This window comes from Planococcus citri, chromosome 1 (assembly GCF_950023065.1).
Source record: "Planococcus citri chromosome 1, ihPlaCitr1.1, whole genome shotgun sequence".
NCBI lineage: Eukaryota > Metazoa > Arthropoda > Insecta > Hemiptera > Pseudococcidae > Planococcus > Planococcus citri.
Window position 1 is genome coordinate 80,031,663 of NC_088677.1, and position 27,799 is coordinate 80,059,461.

Below are 27,799 nucleotides of genomic sequence, written 5' to 3' on the forward strand. Positions count from 1 at the left end.
CTTTCAACTGAAAAATAATATCGCTAACTGAATAATGATTGAATTCGACGACTTAGAATACTTACTTCGTATCCTGTTCTTCAACTTAATTCGTATTTCAAATTTCCCAGGGCTATTTTGATAGCTTTTCTATTTAGTTTTCGAGATCAATCGATTCTTCGGTTTCAGTCTGGTAATCTTGGATTAGACTTCTTGAATCTTCATCAAAGTATTTATCTGAAATTAAGATGAATTTGTAAAGGTTGTAGATTAGATGAAATGACAAACGAAGAATATTATGCCGAACAATGGTTCTTTGTAGGAGTTTCATTTCTGGAAGGAAAGTGGAAACACTCGAGCGAATCATTCCTCATCCTCATCTTCTCATTTCATCTACTCCTCTATCTTAAATACTTACATGTTGTAAAGTAACAAGAATGATAACTCAATTATCCATCATGTACCAAGTTCGAAGAATATTAAATTCATTATTTGAAAATTGAATTACTCGCGTTCACATTCGTATAGTTTCAAACTCACCAAAATTTTCATATTTTGGATAAATTTACAGATGATCAAAATCTTCACCACACCATAAAAGTAACCTGCAAAAACTGTGTAAAATATCATTCGAACATAAACATTTCTCATAAGAGAAAAACATCGAACAATACGAAATTACCGGTAATTACCTCTACACCTGTATCATTCACTAATTAATTTAAAACAGCGAAGATTTCTTTCATTTACCACTCAAATTACTATATTTTCATTCAAAAACACTTTAAATTCGTTCAAATTCTAATTTTATTCGTTAAACTTCGAATTAAATCCTGTTTAGCACAACGAAACAATTTGTTTACAACTCGGTAATTACGAACAAAGGGAATTCCTATTGTTATTTTTTTATCACTTTCAAACTTTCATTTTTATTCTGTGATAGGAAAGAAATGGCAATAATTTGTATACATTGGTATTTTTTTCGAAAAATGAGTAATCATTCGATTAATCAAATGTAATTATTTACTTAATTGCAATCGTTCGGTAATGAACATCGTAATAGTGGAATAAACCCTAAGGTATCGATGCTTTAAAATCTGTCTTTGTGTTTCAATCAGTTGATAACTTTCGCGTTCGTGGTGATTTCCAATCAACTCGAAATCCATAAGATGCGAACCGCAATCAACGGAATTAGACGTATAACCTAAGCAGAATTTTTAGGTAAACACTCAATTTAATTATTATATTAATTGATTTTAGCTATATAGCTCGAATCGTCGTCATCATCATGACCGAAGAAACGGCGTCGTTCGACGAAAACGCATCTAACGAGAACGATATCATCGTACAATTCTTCGATTTGCACGATCCCTTGTCCAGATTCAAGATCCTATTGGAACAGCTATGGCGCGTCTCGTTATCCGATTACTCGATCTGGCTACAAGATAGTACGCAATTAGACGAAGATAAAAGTTTAATACAACATGGCGTCGAAGGCGAAGGTAAAGTACAAATCAAGTTACAAATTAAGATGACTCGTGACGGTTCAAAAATGATTAACATAATTGATGTATTGAAACCGACCGACGAGTTGGCTGATCCAGATACCGTTCAAGATGCAGACGAGTCACTAAGCCAAGACGCCCAAGAAGATCTCGTACCGAATGAGAAATGCGTACAATGGGTCGAGTCTAGAGAATTCGTCGTCGAAAAACTACGCCACGGTATACCGTCCGATCCGCAAGAATGGAATAACGAAGATGTGAAAAAATGGTTGAATTGGGCGATAAAAACATTCGAATTGGATAACATCGATGTAGACGAATGGGCTATGAACGGTGCCCAAGTATGTTCTATGACGATGGAGGCGTTCAAGAAGAAAGTACCTCGTGACCCGAATGGTCATTTTTGGACGCATTTACAAGTGTTACAAAAGTGTGGCCAAGTTGCCGTTTGTCTCGATCAAGAAAAACACGATAAATCTCGCGACGTTAATCGACTCTCGTCTAGCGGGAAAGTTACCAACACTAACGTCAATTTGTGGAGTTTTTTATTAGAGTTGCTGACCAAAAAAGAATACCGTGATGTAATTCGTTGGGTCAACGATGAAGGAGAATTTCATATAGTTAGACCAGACTCTGTAGCTAGACTTTGGGGTGAGAAGAAACAAAAGGCTAATATGACCTATGAAAAGTTGACTCGAGCGTTGAGATATTACTACGAAGGTGATATGATTTCTAAAGTTTCTGGCCGCAGATTTGTTTACAAGTTTCATTGCGATGTTAAAGAGATCGTCGGGTATAGTCCTATGGAACTCGATGCTATTTTTACCGAATCGTAACGTTAATTTTGTTTCGCGTTCTTGTTTCATGTTTGTTTAGTATTACTTATTTTTAAAGTATGTATCGAATTATCATGTATTATTTTTGTTATTATTTTTCTACCTATCGAGTTTTTTTTTCCTGTTTTGTATACGAATTCGTGTAGTAATATTTTTGTGTTCGCTGATGATATTTTAATTAAATTTTCCAAATGTACGAGTATACTATTTTTAAAAACTCATTTGAACAGAAAATCGCATTTCGGTTGAAGAAGAAATACTAATGTAAAGAAAGCTCTCTGATATGATTTTTTCCGTTTGATTACAGAAGAGAAAAATATCGCTGAAATTCATTGAAACATTTAAAATGTGAATCAATCCGGTTGCATCGTAGTACGTTGCTAGATCTTGTACCAAAATGCCCGAGCCAACGTCAGTAAATAAATATCGTTTCAAATCACTCAAAGAGATTCAAGATTGTGCTGATAATGATACCAGTATTAGAAACGTACAAGACAACTCGATTGATTTTTTGTAAGTATTTCCCATCATATTTAAAGATCCTTCTTAGGTATTTCATAGCAAGTGCTGGCTTGCAAAAATCAATTTTTACTGTCGCGAGGTTACCTACATCATATCGTATAGCTAAAAAGATGTTCTCTATTTTTAGTAAATCGATCAAATTACTCGAAAAACTGTACGATAAAGCCGTTGCTACCGTAGAAGAAGATGAAGAAAATGCTTTTCTATTGTTCAGAAAATTCTGGCAACTGTTCGCCAATTGGAGAATAAAATTTCAGAAGGATAAAACGTGGGATGAAAAATATGTACAAATTACGATCGCCGCAAAAGTAAAAAAAGCGTTTCTCCAGTGCCAAGCATTACTGGAAAACTTGGAAAAAAGGTAAACTGCCTACTGGAGTTTTCGAAGCTCATCAACTTCAATATGTGACGTTAATCAAGTTATAATTTTATTCTAGGTATGAAGAGCAGAGCGCCATTAATAACGTAGAAAAAATACCAGATAAATCCACCGCTGCAGCAACTATACCCAAATTACCTCAGACTACTTCGATAAAAAATGGCCACTATTCCGGTTCCACTAATGGTAAATTAATTTTGAAAACATTCTACATTAGCAAGAGCTTTTCATCAAGACGTAACGTTTTTCGCAGGTGTTGATAGTAATCGCCAAGAAAGAATCAGCATTACGTGCGATGAACTGTATACAGCTGCGGGGAAGAAAGTACCAAGAGCATTTCTAATAATCGATGTCAGATTGAAAGAAGAGTTCATCAAGTCCAGAATAGATACGAATAAAGTATCCGTAGATCTAATAAGTGTACCAGAAGAGATGATACAACCGTCGTAAGTTCGAGTATCGAAGTAATGACTGAACCGAAAGACGATGTTGATACGATATCTATATTGTTTATTTTTACAGTTTGACTCCAGCCCAAATAGAAACTAAACTAGAAGAACCATTCGCAACTTTGTTCAAAAGCAGAGGCGAATATGGACAAGTTGTTATTTTGGATTGGTACTCAACCGAAAAAGAATTTGCTTTGAATGTGTCTAGTCCGATTAATTTAATGAGTTCGAGATTGAAAAAAGTAAGTTGATCGGGTTTAGTGCAGGATTTTTTTGGTACAAAAAAGAGCACCCCCCCCCCCCCCCATCAACAAAAATCAAACTAAGAAAAAATTCTGTGTGCCGGTTCAAATTCCAAAATTTTCTCCAGTGATTAAGTTTAGTATTCTTGAGGGAAAAAAAAAATTAAAAATTCAAGATTCGCGAACAAGTGAACAAAAACAGCTGTAATTTGTTTTCTATTCTATTTTAGATCTCCTGAATCTATTAGTGGTGGTTTTGAACTTCTCTGGAGCCTATAGCCGATTTTGGACTTTCTCCAGTTTTCAAAAAATTGATGTGAAAGTGATTAAAATGAAATTCTGCACTTTTTATTCTGTATTTACCATCTTTATGACCCCTTCGATCGATTTAAGTGAATTTTTTCGAAACTTATTCATGCAGGTTCAAATTCCAACATTTTCTCCAGTGATTATTTTTGGAAAAAAAAATCAAAAATTCAGTAATCGCGAACAAGTGAACGAAAACTGGTGGGATTTTTTTGCACCATATTTTCGATCTCCAGAGTCGATTGGTGGTAATTTTGAGCTTCTCTGGAGCCTCCAGCGGATTTTATGTTTTCTCCAGTTTTCGAAAAAGTGATGTGAAAGAGATTAAAATGATATTCCGCATTTTTTTTTGGATTTTCCATCTTTGTGACCCCTACGATCGATTCAGGTACATTTTTTGGAAATTCATTTGTGCAGATTCAAATTCCAAATTTTTCTCCAGCGATTATTTTAGAAAAAAATAGAAAAAAATGTGGAATTTGCGAATAAGGAACGAAACAGCTGGAATTTGTTTTGTATCTCATTTTTCATCTCCAGAGTCGATTGATGGTAGTTTTGAGCTTTCCTGGAGCTTCCAGCAGATTTTGAGTTTTCTCCAGTTTTCAAAAAACTGCTGTGAAATAGGTTAAAATGAAATTCCGCAGTTTTGATTTTAGATTTACCACCTTTGTGGCCCTTTCCCCTTTCAATCGATTTGGGCCAGGGATGAAAAGCTTTAAAATGAAACTTCAGCTTTCGGCTTTTAGCTTAAAATTTCAAAATTGAAACTTTTGGCTTTAGCTTTTGGCTATCTCGATTTTTAAGGCTTGCTTTAGCCAAACTTTCGGCTTCCAATGGCTTTCCCTTATATTTTCAATTTAACAGCTTTCAGCTATATTTTAATTAGGCTTTTAGCTTTTAACTTTTGGCTTTAAGCTTTTGACTTTGAACTTTTAGCTAATACGCCATCAATTTACAAAAAAGGGAATTAAAAATTAGATCAGGCACATTAATTTTATAATTAGTGATAGTGGAGAATATTCATTGCTATAATTATTTCCCTTTTTTTTTATTTCACTAAATTGCATTAAAATAAAATTTGAATGAAATTTTTTTCATTTTTTTGTTTCTTCTGAATGTAGAGAATTCAATTCTGCAAAAAAGCCTTTGAAAAAAGCTAAAAAAATGAAACTTTTGGCTAGCTTTTGGCTTGGAAAAAATGAAACTTGCAAACTTTTAGCTTTTGGCTTAGTGCGAAAATTTGCTCGGCTTTCAGCTTTCGGCTTTAAGCTTTTGGCTAGCTTTTCATCCCTGATTTGGGCACATGCAGGTCCAAATTCCAAAATTTTCTCCAGCCGATGAATTTTTTTTAAAAGTATGAAATTTACGATTTGCGAAAGAGTGCACGAAAAAAACTTGAATTGAGTTTATACCACATTTCAACTTCTCGAGTCAATTGGTGATTGTTTTGAGCTGTCCTGGAGCCTCCAGTGGATTTTCAAATTCTCCAGTATTTCAAAAAGATTCTATAAATGGCGTTAAAATGAAATTCAGCGGATATAAACTCGAATTTTTCTACTTTGTGATCCTTCTCCATTGATAAATGGTTCAAAATCCAAAATTTTCTCCAGCAATTTTTTTTTGGAAAAAATGAAAAATTCATGGATTTTGAACGAGTGGACAAGAACTCTGAAATTTGGCGTGTATCCCATTTTTCGATCTTTAGAGAGAATTGGCGACGGTTTCCAGCTGTTCTGGAGCCTCCAGCGGATTTTTCGTTTCTCCAGTTTTCGAAAAAAATGCTGTAAATAGGGTCAAAATGAGAATCAGCCTATATAAACTCGAATTCACCGCCTTTGTGACCTATTCAATCGACTTCCAGAGTCTACTGGTCGTGATTTCAATTTCTGTTCTGGCGCTTCCAGCAGATTTTTGAACTTCACCAGAAAAAAGTGAAAACTTTACAAAATTTGCGATTTTTTAATGTGTCAGTGAAAAATTTGGAATTTGGTGTGATCCTATTCTGTACTCCCAGAGTCCATTGTTCATAGTATCGAGGTGTTCTGGAGGCTCCAGCAGATTTCCAGTTTTCTCAAAATAAAAGAGAAAAAAATGGAAAAATTTTGAACGTATGAGTGACAAAAATCTGGAATTTGGTTTGTATCCTATTTTCGTCTTCCAGAGTGCATTGTTTTTCTGGAGCCTCCAGTAGATTTTTCAGTTTTCTCCAATTTTCCAAAAAATACCTACTGCAAATGGAATTAAAATGAAATTCTGCACTTTCAAGTTCGGATTTACCCTTTTTGTGACCCCTTCTATCAATTTAGGCACATATTTTCAAAATTTTCTCCAGCTATTAATTTTGGAAAAAATTAAATTCACGATTTGTGAACGAGTGAACGAAGAAAGCTGAAATTTGCTTTGTATCCTACTTTCGACCTTCCAAGTCAATTGATCGTAGTTTCAAACTGTTCTGGAGCCTCCAGTAAATTTTTAATTTCTCCAGTTTTCGAAAAATTTGTCAAAAATTACTTTTTTTTTCAAATGTTGCTCCTTTTCTGTATGAGCTCTGTTGAGAAAATTTTCAGTTCTAAGAAAATCTTCATTTTCAATTGCTTTGTACAAATACTCCAGCTTCCCCTTTTCGCATTTTTTTTTCACGTTCAGACCAGAAATCCTGTACTACATATTTATCATTCTAATAACGATTCAAGATTTTAAATCCATTCCAATAATTTTGCAACATTTTTACGTTTTGTTCCGAACAGTACGACTTGAAAGTTAAGTATAAGAACAAGCCAGTGATATTAGATGGAGGATACCATGAGTGGAAAGAACGATATCCTGCTTTCGTCATTAATTGCAACGTGACACCACCTCCAAGAAAGAAAATTTACGATAATAGAATACCAATAGGTAAATCATAATCATTCTCTAATCATTTTCCAGCATCCTACACTCGTTAATTTAAACATTTTATCATCTCAGATGACATAAATTATCCTATAAACGCGTTACTGGAGCCAGAAGAGGTGAAAAAGGAACCAACCACTCCCGCACCACCTCAAGAACCTCCCAAGAAGCCCGATCCGAGCGATTCAGACAAGTCGAAACCACCTACATCATCTCTGGAGAATGGCATTAAACCTAAATTCGATAGATCTACCAAAGTACGTATCGAAACCAAGGTTTCAATAATCTCAGCAAATTTCATTTCCATTACTTTAATCTTTATTCATCTCCAAACAGCCAACTCTGCAAGAAAAACAACCCGACACTTCGGTGGTGAAAGAAAACGGCGTCGTTCCTCAAGAAAAGAAACCCATTCCAGAGCAAACCATCGAACAAAAACCAATCATTAAAAACGAGGTATTGAATCACTCCTCGCTCTCGTACAAAATTTACTCGTAATTTTTTAGTATTTTTCTCACGTCTAAATTTCTGCCTAGAATTCGGTGCCTGAAAAACGCGTCGAAAGCTTCGAAGAAGACGAAGAAGAGTTGAAAAATAAATGCGCCAGAAACGGTCGACGATCGGCTCTGACATCTCTTTCAAATCAACCGATTTCGATGAACAATAATAACAATAACAACAACAGGAACAGCATCGATTCAGACGAAGATTTCGACGCATCGTTTCGGTAGGCGAAAATTTGTTTCAAAATTTTCACACTATTCAAGGGCACATATGGCAAAATGCCATTTCGATGTGCTTAATTTATCTACCTATTGTAGAACCTTTTTATCGTAGACCGGATTTTCTTTTAACGTGATTTTATTTATTTTTTTCTCCCCTAAACAGAGATGAAGAAAAAGAAAACAGGATGAATGCGATGAGTTAGTATTTCGTAACGTTATTTTTCAAAATTATACCAGATTTAGTGTAAACAATAACGCGGTTTAACGATCATTTGTTTATAGAAAACGCCAGGCTGAGTGTGTACGATGAAACGAACTCGAATCTAAAGAGGTATTCGTCTACGCCGAATATATCGAAGGTAAGAGATACCTACTTCTACTTTGAGTTATATTTTCCGAGAGTATTACGTAATAATAAATACGGTTCGGTTTGCAGTTGGAAAATGAATACAGTAAACCGACGATTGACCGGACAACGAAGCCGTCGAACGACGATCAAATTAATATCTACACCATGGTAACTAATAAAGAAGTAAAGAAGAATTTTAGTCAAATATTTTTACCTTAAATTGAGATATTTAACAACTCGCACCGCGTATTCGAAACGGTTAATCGGATTATAGTATCCATATTGGGAAATTTGTTCACAACCTCGTTTCAAAGGTTTCGTCGTTAACTTAGTCGATTACGCGACGTTTCCTATCGTCGTGTGCCATGTTCCGGGTTCCTACTCCTACGTCGAATATTTTTCACACATACGCAATAATGTGATGTTAATTTATGATCTATACTTTCGTCTCAGATTGAAATATTATTATTATAAGTTTAAAATACGCGGTGTATTATTGGATTTGGACGACGACGTACGATTATAAATTAATAGATTATTTTCTGCAATTTTTCGCTGTTTTTGGCTTTAATTTACGTAAATTTTCGTCTAGTTGCAGGATCGAAAATCAAGAGGATTGAGGAATTTGGGAAACACGTGTTATATGAATTCCATTCTGCAGTGTTTGAGTCATACGGACCATTTACGTATTAATATATGCCTTTTATCCGAAAAGTTCTCTAATCCTAAGAGCAAAACTAGAGGATGGTTTGCCAGAGAGGTGAGAAATATTATAAAACAGCTTTGGCAGGAAGAACATGGTTCGGTTTCGTGTCAAATGTTGAAGGTAAATATTGTACTATTTTATTTCAATCGATTTCGACGAGCGTTTTTGTGTCAATTTATTATTACGATTTTTTCAGAACATGGTCGGAGAACACAGAGAATCTTTTAGAGGCAACAATCAACAAGATTCGCACGAATTTCTCACCATTTTAATCGATTGGCTGCACGAAGACTTAAACGAGGTTAGAATCGTTCCACATTTTGGTGTTTTTTTTCCTTCTATCACGAACGAATCAAAAATAACCGTAGTTTTATCGCTTACAGCCACAACCAGTCCAATTTCTAAAAGGAGCCGACGAGAGAAGCGGAGAAAAAGCTTGGGGCGAGTTCTGTAGTAAAAATAACTCGAAAATTAGGCAATATTTTTACGGTCAGCAGAAATCCACCGTGAGCTGCAACATTTGCGAGAAAGAATCAGTCACTTTCGAACCGTTTTCAAATCTTTCGTTACCAATACCGTCGTCGACTGAAAACTGTTCATTATACGTACGTATCATTATCATTATTATTGTTCTCACGGTCTTTGAAATAAGTGACTCGAATAAATGCTGATTTGTGTGTGTTTCCTTTTTTGTTGCAGCAATGTCTTAGATTATACACTAGCAACGAGCATATCACTGGGTGGCAATGCCCGGCGTGTAAGTCTCCAAGATCCGCCACCAAGAAGCTCGATATAACCAGGTTACCTCCTTACTTAGTAATACATTTTAAAAGGTGAGTTATTTGGAACTATTAATTAATGCATCGAGTTTGAAATTCGGATGTATTTACGCTGAATGATTTTTTTTTTTTTTTGCAGGTTTACCAGCGACGGTCATTGCGAAAAGCGTTCGACGAACGTTGATTTTCCCGATAAATTAGACATGTCTTCGTATATCATTGGCAAGGAGCATCGAAATCGAAAATTCGAGTTGTACGCTGTATCCAATCATATTGGTAGCATGAATCACGGACATTATACGGCGTATTGTCGCAATTCCGCCAATAAAACGTGAGTGTATTTGAAATGAGACGATAATATAATGATATTTTTATGTTTTAGGGTGGCTTTTATTTATACCTGGGGATATTTTGCTTTGCTCTCACTGTCTGAAAGAAATCTGTGGTAATTACAACTCCAACATGAGAAATTAACTCGTGCAGGAAACCCTCCGAGTGAAGAAGACATTTTTAAAAATCAAAAAATTGACCCATTTGTGCGAAAAGTTTACATATTTGCGTCAAAATTTTTTTTAATGAGCCACTTTTTTTTTTTACGAAAAACCCTTTTTTATTCTGCTGAGCTATTTTGGTCTCATTTTATGAAGCCCTCCAAACTTGAAAAAAAAAATAAAAAAATTCAAGTGAGCGTAATTTTTTTGAAAATTTCTCATTTCTTTGTCAGAATTACACTAAACGAACTCCTTTTCATTAATACACCTTCGCTGCCATCCTTTTCAGCTATTTTGGTCCCTTTTTTCTTAAGTCCTTCAAAATTGGAAAAAATTATAAGAAATAAAAAAAAAAAATTCAAGTTGGTACAATTTTTTCAAAAATTTTCCATTTCTGCGTCAGAATTATTCTGAATGCGTGTTTTTTTGTTACTAACCCTCCTCCGCCCCCCTCCCTGCTATTTTCGTCCCTTATATAAAGCCCTTCTAAAATTGAAAAAAAATGACAAGAATTCAAGTTGGTGCAATTTTTTTGAAAATTTTCCATTTCTGTATCAGATTTATTCTGAATGAACGTTTTCTTGTTTATAACCCTCCCCCTCTTCCTCTCTGATATTTTTATCCCTTTTTATAAGCCCTTCCAAATACGGAAAAAATCACCAAACATGAAAAAAATTCAAGTTGGTGCAATTTTTTTGAAAATTTTCCATTTCTGTATCAGATTTATTCTGAATGAACGTTTTCTTGTTTATAACCCCCCCCCCCTCTTCCTCTCTGATATTTTTATCCCTTTTTATAAGCCCTTCCAAGTACGGAAAAAATCACCAAAAATGAAGAAAATTCAAGTTAGTGCAATTTTTTTCAAAAATTTCCCATTTCTGTGTCAGAATTATTCTGAATGACTGTTTTTCTTGTTTATAACCCTCTCCCTTCCTCTCTCTGATATTTTTATCCCTTTTAATAAGCCCTTCCAAACACGGAAAAAATCACCATAAATGAAAAAAAATTCAAGTTGATGCAATTTTTTCGAAAATTCTCCATTTCTGTGTCAGAAGTTAGAATTATTCGGAATGAGGCGTTGAGGTCATTTTCGTTGATAAATCTTCACTTCTACCCCCTTCCCACCTCGCCCTTGCTATTTTGGTCACTTTTTTAGAGCTCTTCCAAAGCTGGAAAAAATCACCAAAAACGAAAAAAATTCAAGTTGTTCAAACTTTTCGATAATTTCCTATTTCTGCATTAGAATTATTTTAAATTAGCCCCTTTTCATGAGAAATCCTTCACCTGTCCTCCCTGCTATTTTGGTCCCATTTAATGAGCCCTTAAATTTGAAAAAAATCACAAAAAATGAAAAAAATTCAAATTGGTACATTTTTTTTGAATATTTCCTATTTCTGTGTCAAAATTATTCTGAATGAGGCTCTTTTCGTTGATAAATAATCTTCGCCTCACCCCTCCTAGCTATTTTGGTCCCTTTTATAAAGATTGCCAAAGTTGGAAAAAATCCAAAGCACAATTTTTTTTAATTCTCCATTTCTGTGTTGGAATTATTTCAAGTGAGATCCTTTTCATGAAAACACCTTCACTGGTCCTCTCAAGCTATTTTAGTCCTCTTTTATAAAGCCCTCGCGAATTTGAAAAAAATCACAAAAAATGGAAAGTATGTATTCAAATTTGTAGAATTTTGTTTGAAAATTTCCCATTTCTGTGTGAGAATTATTACCGGCTTTTCGAAGAAAAGTCAGGTACTGTATTTGTCTCAACTGTGACAGTTTCGGTCCGGAGTAAATTTTCTTTGCGTTTTGGGGTGTTGGGATCATTGTGGGACCATTAGTTTTTTTTCAGGTTTCCTTAAAGTTTATATATATATATTTGCTCGCGACCAGACATGTCAACTATGCTTGGCATATATGCAGAAAAGTGAACAAAATTTTAAAATTGGTATAATTTCTGTTCTAAATCACTTATTAAAATTTTATTTGCAGATTCAGTCTAATATTAAAAAAATCTATGTTTTGAAAAAAGGAATCAGATTTTTAGGCTAAATTTTGAAGAAAATTTTTGAAAATGGAGTCAAAGTAATTTGAATTTTGAGAAAGTTAAGACACCAAAAGAAAGCTTATACAGCATAAAAATTTTTGATGTTTTTAAATTTTCCATAGGCCAATAAAATACTGAAAAATTTCAAGTCAAATTTGTTGTCGTGTACACTCAGGATCGATGTATTTGCATACATCTCCACCAGCACATCACATTCTACTCACTACAAATTGACTGTAGGCCCTGCGTTCATCCTCGCGCCTTGATTTCTAAGCCATGCGCCCTCTGGTGGAAGTTTCTGAAAACTTATAGTTGACTTGTATAGTAAAATTAACCCATGACTTGTCAACTATAGTTGAGAAGTTGGTCAGTCCACTTGTATAGTAAAATTAACCCATTGAATAGTTGACATGTCTGGATACTAATACCTATATATATATATATATATATGGAACTTGCTTACTATCCGAGACCCAGTACATCGTACTGACGATCCGAGGCCCGCGTCTTTGACACTTAGAAAAATTTTAAAGAGTGCCTGGTAAATTCGTTCGCGCATGCGCCTTGCTAGCGGCTATCAAGCCTGGTCTAGAGCCGTTGGTGCGATCTCCAAGGAGTGATTTTTACAGGAATGGCGCGAGTATGAAGTTTCTGTGTGGGGTGAAGTAAGGTAAGCTGTATATACTGTAGGTATGATACCTACTTTGTGAGTCCCAGACAAAAATTTGTCTATGGCATCCCTGAAGTGTGTACATCATGAAAATATAGTTTTTAATAGGAAAACGTTTCGAGACCCGCTAACGGGCCTCGGAACGTCGCGTCGGGTCTCGGATAGTCGACGTCATTTCCAGAAACGGGCCTGTATAAGCTGTAGCAAGCCTGTATATATATATATATGTGTTTATGTACCAATTTTGTGGCAGAGTCAACTCGAAACCTATGAAATTTTGAACAAAGTGCTTTATCCCTCCCGACTGGTGTATTGCCGAAATTTTGAGATTTCGAGTTTTATTAAAATTGGTCCAGGCGTTCCCTCGATATTTCAGATTAAGTGATATTTTTTGTCATTTTTGCGTCCTTTTGCAGACTTCCTCATCAGTTTTGTTTTTGGTATACCTATTTTTTTCTAAGAATAAATATTTTGCTTAGCAATAATCAGTAACATCTGTCTTAATATACCCAAACGATTTCTCAGTTTATTTCTTGTTAGGAACTCGATGGAAAGTCGGTTCACGTGTTCCTCTGACAGTTCAGCTTAGGTAGGCCTAATTTATTTTTGGTGGCATTTTTGCAGACTTTTGCAGACTTCCTCATCAGTTTTGTTTTTGGTACACCTATTTTTTTTTAAAGCATAAATGTTTTGCTTAGCAAACACCAATGTCTGTCTTAATACCCAAACGATTTCTCAGTTTATTTCTTGTTTCGAAATATTTAGGTTTCGAGATGGGACTCTTTGACGAACGGGGAGCACCCCCACCCCCAATTTTGGGTGAAACTTTCAAAAGAAAATCTGGGGCATGTGATATGTCGAATTGTATGTTTTCGGTGACGCTGAACACGAATATGACGTCAGATTTTTGATTGGACCCCATCCATGGCCCACGGCACCTCCCCAAAGGGGGTAAAAATTAAATAAAGTGTTTTGTTTGTGCGACACATGAAATAGTACGTTTCTTGTAACGCTGAATACGAATATGACGTCAGATTTTTTATCTATTAAATTCTAAAAGCAATTTAATACTAAAATTTGCATATTGAAAGACATTGTTATGAATTCTATTTGAAAAGAACAATATGAAATCTCCAAATTTGCTTTATTGAGATTTTATTTGTTTTTAAAATTTATTTCAATGAATTGAAATATTATGCAAATTTAAAATTAATTACGCTATTGTAATACTTGAGAAACTAGTGAATAAATAACTGACCCGAAGTTGATTACGACGTGGTAATGTTTAAAATCACAATCAAAAATTAACCCAAGAAATTTTAAAATTTTCCAGTCATAATTGAATTATGAACACCCTCGAAAAAAAGAACAATATGAAATATCCAAATATGCTTTATTGAGATTTTATTTGTTTTTTAAATTTATTTCAATGAATTGAAATATTATGCAAATTTAAAATTAATTACGCTATTGTAATACTTGAGAAACTAGTAGTCTACAATCCACGAGGCAAAAAGTGCTCTAGAAATCGATGTTATCGAGATTTTTTTGGGGACAAAAAGTTTACCTTGCTTGACGTTAGTATCACTTCAGCATTTACGAAAATCACAAAAAAAAAAATTTTCGCTTGCACATAAGGTGGGGGGAGGTGGAAAAGGGGTATTTTTTGACCTAGAAGGGGGACAAAAAATTCGACCGGGGATGGATAGGCTGGTGTCTTGGGATGTTGAAAATACAAAATTTTCTATCAGCCTCCTGCACAATCAAAAGTTATGCAACCCTAAACGCAATTTTTGCCCATTTTTTGAGGTTTTTCTGCCCTAGTGCCTGTTGTATTCGGAGGGGACAATTTTTTCTCTCATATCCCGTTACATCTCACCTCTACCTTTCCAAAATCACCACATTCACGAAATTCGACCGGCACATTTCGTTGTAATTAATTTTCAAAGTTGGGTAAGTACGACTTTTCATAAAATACAAACTTCACAATTTTATTTCAAAAGTGGCCGTGTGACCTATCAAAATGAGTTAAAATTTTGCGCTGAACTCAAAAATATCAACAGTTTTTGTGTTACCCCCTTCCCCCTGTACTAACCCCCTAAAACCTGAAAAAAAGTCAAAATCACGTTTTTCCTATTTTTATGGGAAAATATCGAAAAAATGAAAAACTGATAATCACTAAAAGTGTCCAGAATTAAATTTCCTTTCAAATGAGCTATATCAGGATAGATTTCACCCTCTCCCTCCTCCTTGAGAATCTACCCCCCCCCCTTTCTGACCATCAATTGGTTGTACGTGAAAATTTTTCAAACAAACGTTGTTCCTTGATCATTTTTCTATAACTTGTTATTTGCAAATTGTGTTTGAAGCAATCTTTGCGCCTCAAAAAATCCAGAAACTCAAAAAGTCAACAATTATAATTTTTGCATTTTTGATGAACAATATCGACCAATACTTAATGAAAATTTTGTAATCGGCATAATTGTTCAAAATTGGATTTCCTTTCAAGTGAACTATCACACTGTAGATTTCATTGCTCTTTTCTCACTTTGTGAAGTGCGTTCTCGACACAAAATTTATTCATATTTTGCTAATTCTGATAAAATAGGAGTACAGTAGGTGTTTGTACTATAAGACAAAAAAATGGGATGGGGAAGGTGAAGATGAAGAACCATCAGAAAACATCGAACATCTTGTTGAATGTTTTTCATACCAGTGTAAAATGATCAAAAATGGGTGAAAACCCCCTCAAAAAGTTGGTTTTTTTGGATTTTTTACTTATTGAAAATAATGAATGGCTCAAGATCAACATGTTGGCAACAAATTACCTAGGTGTATGTGTATGTGTTTGTATAGGTTCAGAGCCTGATACAGCAGTTTGATCTTTTATTGTGAGCTTTCTGGCTAGAATGTAACTAGTTCAAAAAAAAACAAAAAAAAAACATTGAAAAAACATCCATAAATTGGTCCTTATTGAATCTAAATTCCACATAAATTTTAAAACTTTCACTCAACTTGATATAATGAATGACAATTTTTTATGCTAAAATCACAATTTCAATTTTTTAAGCCTTCGATCGCGGATAACTACATACACCTTAATCAAAATTTTATTCAAGTAGTCAAACTTGAAACAAAAATCTGGTTTTTGGCCGGTTTGCAACATTCTTTTCACACCATAAAATCGATTGAAAAAGCTTCCAAAGCCTTTCCAGTACCTCCAAAGAATTTTAAAAATTTCCCATCTCTATTTTTTTGCAAGTTTTTCATGAATCCCTCTGTTTTGGGTCGGAAAAGAGGGGGGGGGGTAGATTCTCAAGGAGGAGGGAGAGGGTGAAATCTATCCTGATGTAGCTCATTTGAAAGGAAATTTAATTCTGAACACTTTTAGTGATTATCAGTTTTTCATTTTTTCGATATTTTCCCATAAAAATAGGAAAAACGTGATTTTGACTTTTTTTCAGGTTTTAGGGGGTTAGTACAGGGGGAAGGGGGTAACACAAAAACTGTTGATATTTTTGAGTTCAGCGCAAAATTTTAACTCATTTTGATAGGTCACACGGCCACTTTTGAAATAAAATTGTGAAGTTTGTATTTTATGAAAAGTCGTACTTACCCAACTTTGAAAATTAATTACAACGAAATGTGCCGGTCGAATTTCGTGAATGTGGTGATTTTGGAAAGGTAGAGGTGAGATGTAACGGGATATGAGAGAAAAAATTGTCCCCTCCGAATACAACAGGCACTAGGGCAGAAAAACCTCAAAAAATGGGCAAAAATTGCGTTTAGGGTTGCATAACTTTTGATTGTGCAGGAGGCTGATAGAAAATTTTGTATTTTCAACATCCCAAGACACCAGCCTATCCATCCCCGGTCGAATTTTTTGTCCCCCTTCTAGGTCAAAAAATACCCCTTTTCCACCTCCCCCCACCTTATGTGCAAGCGAAAATTTTTTTTTTTGTGATTTTCGTAAATGCTGAAGTGATACTAACGTCAAGCAAGGTAAACTTTTTGTCCTCAAAAAAATCCCGGTAGGTGAACACTTTTTGCCTCGTGGATTGTAGACTATAGTGAATAAATAACTGACCCGAAGTTGATTACGATTTAGATATTTTTTTTATATTTATAAAACTGTTATACTGATATAAATATAATTAATATGTTTTTAATACGTTTTTCAATTCTGAAAAGCCGGTTATCTCACGCTTTTTTGCGTGAGTGTTTTTTTTTAAAAAGCCCTTTTTTTATGTAAAAATTTTCACTGCTTTCCCCAGATATTTTAGTCCAGCCTCTCGAATAACTTGGGAAAAATCCACAAAAAAGAGAAAATCCAATTTGGTTCAATTTTTTCGAAAATTTCTCATGTCTGAGTCAGAGTTATTTTAAACACGAAAAAAACCTTCACCATTTCCCCAAGCTATGTTGGTCTTCTTCAAAATTATAAAAAATTTTAAAAATTGAAGTTTTCACAATTTTTTTTTGGAAATTTTCCACTTTTGTGTTGGAATTATTTTTAAAAAGCCAGTTTTCATGAAAAAACGTTCAGCCATTTTTGCTTTTTTTTGTACCCCCTCCCCTCTCCCAGTCGAAAACAAAAAATAAAATAAAAATTGAAGTCTGTAAATAAATATTATTTTAAAAAGTTTTCATTTCTGGTCAGAATTCTGAATGACTCCATTTTTCCTTTTCGAGAAAAAATCTCCCAACTGAAGGGCTGTTTCAAAAAATTAACAATGCTGAAAATTTCAATTTTCCCAATTGTTTTTAAAAAAGAGTTCGACGTTTTTTTTTTTTTTTTTAATAATTATGTTTTTATTACTTTTTTAAAAATGATCATTCTGACTGGATTTGCTTAAAAAACACCTTCTTTTACACGAAATTTATCTCAGCTGGCACATAATTTTTCGAACTGGACAAACTCGATTCGAAACAGCATCCAAAAATACATCACCAGCCAAAATTTCAAAAGTTGAAGTACATTTTTCGATTTTTAGCGAATTTTTGAAAATGAAAAATTGTAAAAAAAATCAAAATTTTACCAAATTAACCAAGAAAGCTGAAATTCTGCATATGCTCTATTTCCGACCCTCCAACTCGATTGAAAACGGTTTCCAATCATTTTGAGCAGTTCTGGAGCCTCCAGAAGATTTTTGAAAGTTGTAATTTTTACAAAATTTTATCAAATGAAGTTGGAAAGCGAAAACTCGCTCTAGGTATACCTTGATTTCAACATGTTGAGTTGACTAGAGGTGGTTTCAAGCCGTTCTGGAGCCTCCAGTCATATTTTGAAAATTCCAGATTTCCGAAAAATATCGTGAAAACTGTCCTAATCAACTTTGGCTCGTTTGCGCGCAATTTAGTACTTGTCCATGACTTACCTGATTAATTACATCCCATTTTTTCAAAATCGGTTCTGCCTGTTTAAAATTTCTCCAGCGATTTCACGATTGAAAATGTCAAAAATTCAGATTTATTCGTCCGTTTTGACGAAATGATTTGAAATTTAGTTTATGTTCTATTTTTGACATTCCAAGTCGACTATAGTTTGTTCCGAGGTCGATTTGGAGCCTCCAGTAATTTATTGGAAATTCCAGTTTTCCAAAAATGGGTTACTAACAAGCTTTGAATCGCGTCTGCATGTGACAGAGTTGATTTGGAGATTTTTTATGTCCTTTTTTGAAAATTTGAAATTTCCAGAATATGGCTGGAGGCTCCAGAATGGCTCGAAACCACCTCCAATTGTCTCAGCATGACTAAATTTGGGCATTGGGTATATTTTATATTAGCTTTCTAACTTACTTCGGTAAAATTTCGTGCGAATTTCAATTTTCAAAAACCACCTGGAGGCTCCAGAGCTCCTCAAAACTGTTCGAAACTATTTCCAATCGATCCAGTAGGTCAAAAATGGAGACTACATGATAAATTTTAACTTTCCAACTTCCTTCAGTAAAATTTCGTGAAAATTTCAATATTTTAAAAAATCACCTGGAGGCTCCAGAGCTTCTCTATACACTTTCCAATCGATTCAGCGGGTCAAAATCAGAGAGTGCATTTAGTTTTTAAAGTCAACGTGGTAAAATTTTAATTTTCCCCCATTTTTGGCTCAAATTTGATTTTGAATAATTCACCAAAAATTTTGATGCTCATTTCGATTCGGTTTTCTGCAGTTGAAATTTTTTTCTACCATTTGAGTACCTTTTTTGCGAGTAATTTCTCAAAAATAGAAATTTCATTACATGTCGGTCTTCTCCTCTCTGGTTTTGAATTTCGATCAAAACTGGAGCATTTGTGTCTCTTTATTTGATCTAATTATGCATTTTTTAAAATGTTCGCAGATGGTACAAATGCGACGACGACTATGTCAATGAGATGGATAGCAACAGAGTAGTCTCACAATCCGCGTACATAGTATTTTATCAGTGTGTACTTGGTGATAATGAACCAAAAGGCGTTCGAATCTAATTACCTACCTTAATATTTATAATTTCGTGTATTGTTTTTTATATTCTATAAGTGCGTTTGATTTTACAGGCAGCGTGTGTGATCAATTGGTCAATATCCTTCACCTCTGTCTTGTTTTTTTTTGTTTTTTTTTTTGTTTAAACCCCCTCATCCTACTTCTACTCTAAATCCACGTTTCAAAGTGGTATTTTGTTTTTATTGCTTTAGAATCATATTTTTTTTTCTTTTCATTTTTCTTGGAAGCTTGATATAAGACTGATTGTTGTGATGTGAGCTAAATTTTATTAATTATTTGAATCCGATGGACTTTGAAAAAAAATGTGAGCATTTTGCTGATTTTTATTATTGTACGGGGGGTTTGTCATTTTGTGCTAATTAATTCTACATTTATTATATGTGGGCTTATTTCATTTATTTGAACATTATTATCGATTTGGAATATACATAGTCTCATTTTATTTTTTTCAAAACAGATTTTCTATGGATTTTATTTTATATTTTAATAATGTTTGAAGAATCGCGAATAATGTTGATAACGATAAAGATTCGAGGTAAAATTTATTCGAGATCTTTGTGTGTACTAAATCGAACTGTTATAAAATTCGAGTTTTAATTAATTCTCAGCTTCACCTACACATTCCATCATCCTATTTTATTTTACTGTGTATATTAAAAATTGTAAATATACGAGTTGAATTTTTTAAACCATACGTAAGTATTTTTAAATAATAAAGGGGGGAATTTCTTTAAAAGCACACTTTTTTGTGAAGACTGCTTTTATGTAAATGTCAATAGATACATACTTTCGTATTAGTCTAATTTTAGTAGTTAATTGATTCAGAAAAATAAGGACAAGTGAGCCAAACGAAATGAAGATATTGAAGATGAAAATGTGAGCAACAGTATACTTATACCTATCCTCGTTATACTTTAATATTATTTAATTTTTTTTTTGTTGTAAATATGTAGTTTAAGATGTAAGAAGAAGAATGATAACCGTTTGAGAGAAAACCAGAGTATGAGATACGTTGGGTTATATTTTTTATGTATTACAAATCGATCGTTACCATTATTTATTAGGGAGAAGCTCAAAGGAACTTGGAAACGCTTCATATGCCTTATACAATATTATGTTTTATGTTTTATCGCGTGTTCTCGAGTACTGATCGTAGGTATTCGAAGTATAATGTACGATGTATGTAGTTGTACGTATGATTTAAAATACGTACGATGTCTGTGTAATGTATTCTGCTGTACCATATACCTCCTTATACGAGATGTGAAAGTTTACTTTGTTACTAATGTAATTGTATCATGTGCATTGTTCGAATAAAACAATGATTCAGTCGTTAAGTTTTAATATTTCGAGGTATGCGTCATGATCAACCAATCATCGAAGGAGTTTTCGGCGCGAAAACGGAATGATTCATAACGTCGATCGCTAACGTTGCCAATCGACTGGTAAAATATTGTCAAATATTCGCGTCGCAAAAAAAAATCGAAATTCGAATTTTATGGGGCTTGTTAAAATCACGTGCGAATGAATTACGTGTACGAAGGTGTGTGAAGCGGCGTCATGTGTTTGCCAATACGAGCGGGTTTTTCGACGAGAGTTTGGGAAGGAATTTGGTCGAGGTTTTGGGGTATTTGAGTCGATTGAGTTGAGTTATGAATGGTATATAGTTGATGAGAACTATTTATTGGACCTATCGACCTAATGAGGTCTGAACAGATCGAATCTGGTCCGATTCAATCAGGCCTCTTCTACCGGATCACATCAGATCTGGGCAGATTCTATCAAAACTCAGATCAGATTTGATTAGATCTGATCAGATACGATCAGGTCTGAACACAGATCTAATACGAATCTAAACTTCATCTGATTAGCTGGTCAGATCTAAATTGGATCCGATCAATGTTCGGATCTGATCCGGTCTGATCAGATCTGGTCAGGTCAAATCGCATTTATGGAATGTCTATGAGGTCTGAACAGATCTAACCAGATGAAAAAACACTCAGATCTGGTATCTGGTTAGATTTAGAATCTGCTCCGATTCAATGAGGCCTCCGCTACCGGATCATTATCTTCAACAGGTCAGAACATATCTGATCTAATCTGAACAAAACTCAAATCTGATCAGATCAAAACTCGGATCTGATCAGATCAGAATTTGGATCTGATCTGATGAAAACTCGGACCTGGTCTGATCAAAACTCAGATTTGAACTAATCAAAATTCAAGACACAGATCTGATCTGATCAAAACTCAGATCTGGTCTGATCAAAACTCAGATGTGATCTGATCAAACCTCAGATTTGAACTGATCAAAATTTCAAAATTCAGATCAGATCTTATCAAAATTCGGATCTGATTAGATCAAAACTCAGATTTGAACTGATCAAAATTCAAAAGTTCAAAATTCAGATCAGATCTGATCAAAATTCAGATCTGGTCTGATCAAAACTCGGATCTGATCTGATCAAAACTCGGATCTGATCTGATCAAAACTCAGATCTGATCTGATCAAAACTCGGATCTGATCTGATCAAAACTCGGATCTGATCTGATCAAAACTCGGATCTGATCTGATCAAAACTCGGATCTGATCTGATCAAAACTCGGATCTGATCTGATCAAAACTCAGATATGATCTGATCAAAAGTGCAAAACTCAGATCTGATCTGATCAAAACTCAGATCTGATCTGATCAAAACTCAGATATAAGGTGCACCGGGGGAAGTTGGAATTCGGGGTAAGTTAGAAAACTTGCTCTAGCGCCTAGAGGTTTATATCTGGCGAAGTGCCACTAAAGGTGACTTGAGGGTACTACCCCTGCTTCATCACGGCATAAAAATTTTCGCGATTCAGTTTCATTTTAGATGTCTTTGGTTCAAATTGTATTTTGTTGTTGTTTTGAACTTATTTTGAATTTGGTCTAAAATACAGACTTTCTATTTCTTAGTTCTTCGCATATAGCGGACGAACCGTGCTTCCTAGTGAAAATCTGATGAGAGTAATCTCAAAGAGAATTAAATTCTTTACAATTTTGTTACTTGGCAATTTTTCTAGGACGCTCGGTTTGTGATCTACGCCTCTGCAAAGTTTAGCCTGTTCTGACTTCCCTCAATTGGGGTAAGTCAGGACAGTTTATATTTTATTCCACTGAGCAAAAGCTACTGTGTCAATCGCGCTCAAATTTTTACCATAGGTTAAGAACCCTTATGGGAACCTACATAATAAATTTGATCCATATTGGTTCATTAGAAGGGGAGTAACAGCTGGTCAAAGTTGAAATTGCGACAAATCATTCTGACTTGCCCCCGGTGCACCTTAATCTAATCAAAAGTGCAAAACTCAGATCTGATTTGATCAAAACTCAGATCTGATCTGATCAAAACTCAGATTTGATCTGATCAAAAGTTCAAAACTCAGATCAGATCAGATCAAAACTCAGATGTGATCTGATCAAACCTCAGATTTGAACTGATCAAAATTTCAAAATTCAGATCAGATTTGATCAAAATTCGGATCTGATCTGATCAAAACTCAGATTTGAACTGATCAAAAGTTCAAAATTCAGATCTGGTCTGATCGAAATTCAGATCTGGTCTGATCAAAACTCGGATCTGATCTGATCAAAACTCAGATCTGATCTGATCAAAAGTTCAAAACTCAGATCAGATCAGATCAAAACTCAGATGTGATCTGATCAAACCTCAGATTTGACCTGATCAAAATTTCAAAATTCAGATCAGATCTTATCAAAATTCGGATCTGATCTGATCAAAACTCAGATTTGAACTGATCAAAAGTTCAAAATTCAGATCAGATCTGATCTGATCAAAAGTGCAAAACTCAGATCAGATCTGATCAAACTCGGATCTGGGCTGATCAAAATTCAGATTTGAACTGATCAAAATTCAAAACTGAGATCTGATCAGATCAAAACTCAGATTTGAACTGATCAAAATTCAAAACCTCAGATTTGAACTGATCAAAATTTAAAACTCAGATCTGATCTGATCAAAACTCAGATCTGATCTGATCTGATCTGATCTGATTTGATCTGATCTGATCTGATCTGATTTGATCTGATCTGATCTGATCTGATCAAACCTTAGATCTGATTCAATTTGGTTAGATTCAATCAGGTCTCCTCTATTGGATCACTGGATCAGATAAGGTCTCACTCTCAACAGATCTAGTTCGATTAAAACTCTGATCTGATCAGATTCAGATCACATCTGATCGAGTCAAATTCCATCACATTTTTACTACTGGGTCTGATTAAGTATTAATCGATCTGATCTGATCAAAACTATGATCTAATTGCATACGGGAAATGTCAGGATCAGTATCTGGTCAAATCAGATTTGCTCAGATTTTCCTTATTGGAGCTGAACGCTGAACAGATCTGAAAATATCAAATCCGATCAAAACTTTCTATCTGATTAGATCTGGTTAGGCCCAAGTTCATCAGAAGAATACCAGGATTTGATCGCCACATTTGATCTATGATCAGATCAAAATTCAAATCAGGCCTCCCTTATTGGATTTGATCCGATCAGAAATCAGATTTGATTAAGTAAGTATGGTCAGATTTAATGCCATCTGGCAAATGTTCAGATCTGTTCACTTCTGATCTTGTGTGATCAATCAGGTGTATTACCGCTCAAAACTTTTATCTGATTCTGATCAGATCTGATTTGATCCGTTGAAGCCAAATTAGCTGGTCTTGGAATGTCCGGATTTGGTCAGTGGTCAGATTAAATCAGGCCCCCTCATTGGATCATCATTAGGTCAGAGTCTGAACGGATCCGGATCTGATCAGATCTAATCCTATCAAAAACTGTGATCTGATTGGATCTGTTCTGTTCAGATCTACTTCAATTGAGGGGAATGTCCAGGTCTGGTCTTATCATATGATTTTAATCCGATCAAAACATTGATCTGAATAAAGATCAGATTTGGTTCACAAGGGAAGTTTCCAATTTTGAATCGTTCAAAGAGGAATCGTTAGAGGACCCAAAAATACACCACCAGCTCGAATTTCAAACGCTGAAATTTATTTTTCAATTTTTGGCGAATTTTTGAAAATTTAAATTTGAGCTGAAAAATAAATGGAAAAAATTGAAATTTTACCAAATTAACCTAGGAAGCTGAAATTTGATTTGTACCCTATTTTCAACCTCCCGAGTCGATTGCTGATGGTTTCGAACCGTTTTGGAACCGCCAGCGGATTTTTGGATTTTCCCAGTTTTCAAAAAAAAAAAAAAAAACTGTAAAGTTGCATAAAAATGATGAAATTCAACGTGATATAAAATCAGATCTGCCATCTTTGTGATCCTGATTCTTTCGATCGATTTGGGCACATATTTTTAAAATCTTTTTGAGCTGGTTCAAATCGAAAATTTTTTCATTGAGAAAAACAGGAATCTAAAATTTGGTTTTGTATCTATTTTTAACATCCTGAGTCGATTGATGACAATTTCGAACTGTTCTGAAGCCTGCAGCAGATTTCTTTTTTTATAATACAAACCAAATTTCAGCTTTCCGAGTCAATTTTACAATATTTTAATTTTTTCCATTTTTTGGACCAATTTTGAATTTTTAAATTAAAAACCTGAATCTAAAATTTTGGTTTTGCAATTTTTAATCTCCTGAGTCGATTGGTAACAATTTCCAACTATTCTGGAGCCTCCAGCGGCTCCAACCAAATTTCAGTTTTCTGGGTTAATTTCGTAAAATTTTGATTTTTTCCCATGTTTTGGACCAAATTTGCATTTTTAAAATTGCACACGAATCGAAAAATGAATTTCAGCTCTTGAAATTTTGGCTCGTGATGTACAGTATGACACAATAAGGGCTTTCAAAAGCGACCTTGAAAATTTCATGCCCATGCACAGGGTGTCCACAAATTGTAAAACCGGTTTGGTCAAAGAACTCTAACTGGTTTCTATTGGGCCAATGCATTCTATACACTGAGGCGACAAAAATGTGATATGAATTTTTTGAAACCGGTTCATTAATTTGCAACCAGTTAACAAAAAGCAGTCAAAAATTGTAGATAGAGAAAAAAGCTTGGAACAAAAGTTGTAGAGCGTGAAAAATTATACAAGTCTGTCTAATCACATTTTGAAACCGGTTCATTGGTTTGCATTTAGCAACCAGTTTTTGACAATCACCTAAAAATTGGAGGTAGAGAAAAATGAAAAAAGCTTGAAACAAAATCTGTAGAGCGTGAGAAATTGAACCATTTTCATTTTTCACTGATCAGATTTTGAAACCAGTTCATTAATTTGCAACCAGGTAACTTTCCTTTCTATGGCTTGATGCGAATTACGGAATTAATGAACTGGTTTTAAAATCTGATCAGAAAAAATAGTTCAATTTTTCACACTCTTCTACAACATGTTTCAAACTTTTTTCTCTATCTTCAATTTTTGATATTTTGATAACTGGTTGCAAAATGAACCTACAAGTACAAACTGCGAAACGCGGAAGTAGAAAATGCATCCGTAACCTTTTTTCTGTGATTTGATAAAAAAAATCTTGTCTATACTTGTTCTTTTCTTATCAGTCTTTATGAAAAAAAATTATATTTTCTGTCATCACAATCAATCAACTGTAGGACTTTGATACTCGTTTATCCCGGGTATCGCAGTTATCAAATCATTGGTTGACATAATGTACACCTTATGGAACGGAACACCTGAAGAAAAATGCAGTTTTTGTCGCGCTCTTAATAACCGCCTTTGGTTTATACATCCACTACCTGGAAACTTCAGATTCAGGTGAGTGAGTCCACAGTATCAGTAATTATTCTCAAAACATATAACATGTAGTTACTATAAATTTAGATTTATATGTAATTGTTTAATGTTTACACAGCACGTTCAGACATGATTCTTTATAAATCGATAGAGAAACGTCTAGATGATCTAGAGGAGCAGCTAAAAAAATTTAGCTGCACACTGGACTACTGGCATAGACGCATCATCAAGCGATTCGACTCAATTGACGCACATCCAGGGTTGTAAGGTAATTTATGTCGGTAAATTACGGCGGTATTTTACCGTATTTTACGGTATTTTACCAAAAGTTTATTACCGTATTTTACCGTAAATTACCAAAAAGCATTTTTTTGCCACATTATTTGAAAGTTGAAAGGATGAATCAACAGCTGAAGATGATTGGCATCAAAATTCACAATTAATTTGCATCAATGCTAATGATAATTGATACATGCTACATATAAACAGGAAAATTCATCTTGAAAATTACCAAACAATTGCCAGAAAATTATTCACAATTGGTCAAAAATCAGAAAAAATTGCATCAAATCGTGAAAACATGTTGAAATGTCATTAAAATGTACTTCAAAATCATTAAATTTTGGTTATTTCAATCATTTTATTTAAAATAACCAAATTGGTTAATTTTTTATTTTTTGACAATGTTGAATGATTTTAAATTTAAATTTTAATCCATGCATGGTTATCAGGGTTGCGGAACGATAAAACAAAACGGTATTGGTATGTGGTATTGGTATTTCAAATGTGGTGGCTAAAACGGTATTGGTTTTTCGGTTTTCATCAATTTCTACCTCAAAATTTCGGTTTTTGGTATCGGTTTTTCCAATTTTTGTGAATTTTATTTCGGTTTTCGGTTTCGGTATTGGTATTTTATCTTTATCACCCAAAAATCAAGCTAATTTCAGAACACTATGGCTTAAAATTCAGAAATTGAGAGAGTAGTAGTATAAAAGTTGAAATGAGAATGAAATGAGAGGAAAATCAACAAAGAAAAGCGATCATTGAAATAAATAAACTCATTTTGTTTGATGTTGGAATTGTTTCATTTGCAGAAAATATGCAAAAATGAGTACCAAAATACAGATTTTAAAATAATTTCGGTATTGGTTTTCGGTATTTTGTACCGATTTTGAAATTATATTGGTATTTTCTAAATCGGTTTTTCATTTGTCAACTTATTGGTATCGGTTTTCGGTTTTTTCAATTTTTTTCAAAAATTAGGCGGTTTTGCCGGTATTGGTTTTTTGGTATCGGTATCGTTCCGCAACCCTGATGGTTATTGGTTATACAATTAATTTTTCCCCATTGGCATTGGCCATCTTTCATCACTTTTTAGTTTTTACTTTTTAGTAATTTTCAGTAACTTCTATGTTTTTCAATTTCAAGTGTTGTTAATGTAATTTTTAATTTTAACCCTTTTATAGTTTCATACTTATTGTTTTCAAATTTCAAGCAGAAAATTATTGAAATTTCCACCCATTACATAATATACAATAATTTTACATGTTTGAACTTTTGAAGGTTTGAAGTTTGAACACTATAAGTTCATTATATTCAAGTTGGTAAAATACGGTAAAATACCGTATTTTACCGTATTTTACCGCCGTATTTTACCAGTGAATAAATTACGGTAATTTAACAACCCTGCGCA

General features: G+C 34.1%; 2 protein-coding genes across 3 annotated transcripts; both read left to right on the forward strand.

Moving 5' to 3' along the window:
• Positions 1-926: 926 nt before the first annotated feature.
• Ets97D (DNA-binding protein Ets97D) lies at positions 927-2,516 on the forward strand. Its single transcript, XM_065351229.1, has 2 exons — positions 927-1,058; positions 1,240-2,516. The coding sequence occupies exon 2, from the start codon at positions 1,268-1,270 to the stop codon at positions 2,318-2,320; it is 1,053 nt and encodes a 350-aa protein (XP_065207301.1). The 5' UTR covers positions 927-1,058; positions 1,240-1,267; the 3' UTR covers positions 2,321-2,516.
• On the forward strand, positions 1,058-20,680 carry LOC135836395 (ubiquitin carboxyl-terminal hydrolase 8-like). 2 transcript variants are annotated; one of them, XM_065351210.1, is made up of 19 exons: positions 1,058-1,200; positions 2,628-2,833; positions 2,970-3,203; positions 3,280-3,407; positions 3,475-3,667; positions 3,744-3,912; positions 6,966-7,113; positions 7,186-7,367; positions 7,447-7,566; positions 7,647-7,837; positions 7,999-8,033; positions 8,118-8,194; positions 8,272-8,367; positions 8,777-9,010; positions 9,087-9,191; positions 9,274-9,495; positions 9,590-9,723; positions 9,809-10,000; positions 19,206-20,680. In XM_065351210.1, exons 2-19 carry the CDS (start codon positions 2,718-2,720, stop codon positions 19,330-19,332), a joined length of 2,703 nt encoding a protein of 900 aa, XP_065207282.1. In that variant the 5' UTR covers positions 1,058-1,200; positions 2,628-2,717; the 3' UTR covers positions 19,333-20,680. The 2 variants fall into 2 exon arrangements, with proteins under 2 accessions (XP_065207282.1, XP_065207290.1); XM_065351218.1 differs by having other exon boundaries at positions 8,272-8,352.
• The last annotated feature ends 7,119 nt before the right edge of the window (positions 20,681-27,799 follow it).

Coding starts and splice junctions, on each gene's coding strand:
- Ets97D (XM_065351229.1), top strand. CDS start 1,268: ATGACCGAAGAAACGGCGTCGTTCGACGAAAACGCATCTAACGAGAAC.
- LOC135836395 (XM_065351210.1), top strand. CDS start 2,718: ATGCCCGAGCCAACGTCAGTAAATAAATATCGTTTCAAATCACTCAAA. Junction 8,034..8,117: donor AAACAGGATGAATGCGATGA/GTTAGTATTTCG, acceptor ATTTGTTTATAG/AAAACGCCAGGCTGAGTGTG. Junction 8,195..8,271: donor CTACGCCGAATATATCGAAG/GTAAGAGATACC, acceptor TTCGGTTTGCAG/TTGGAAAATGAATACAGTAA.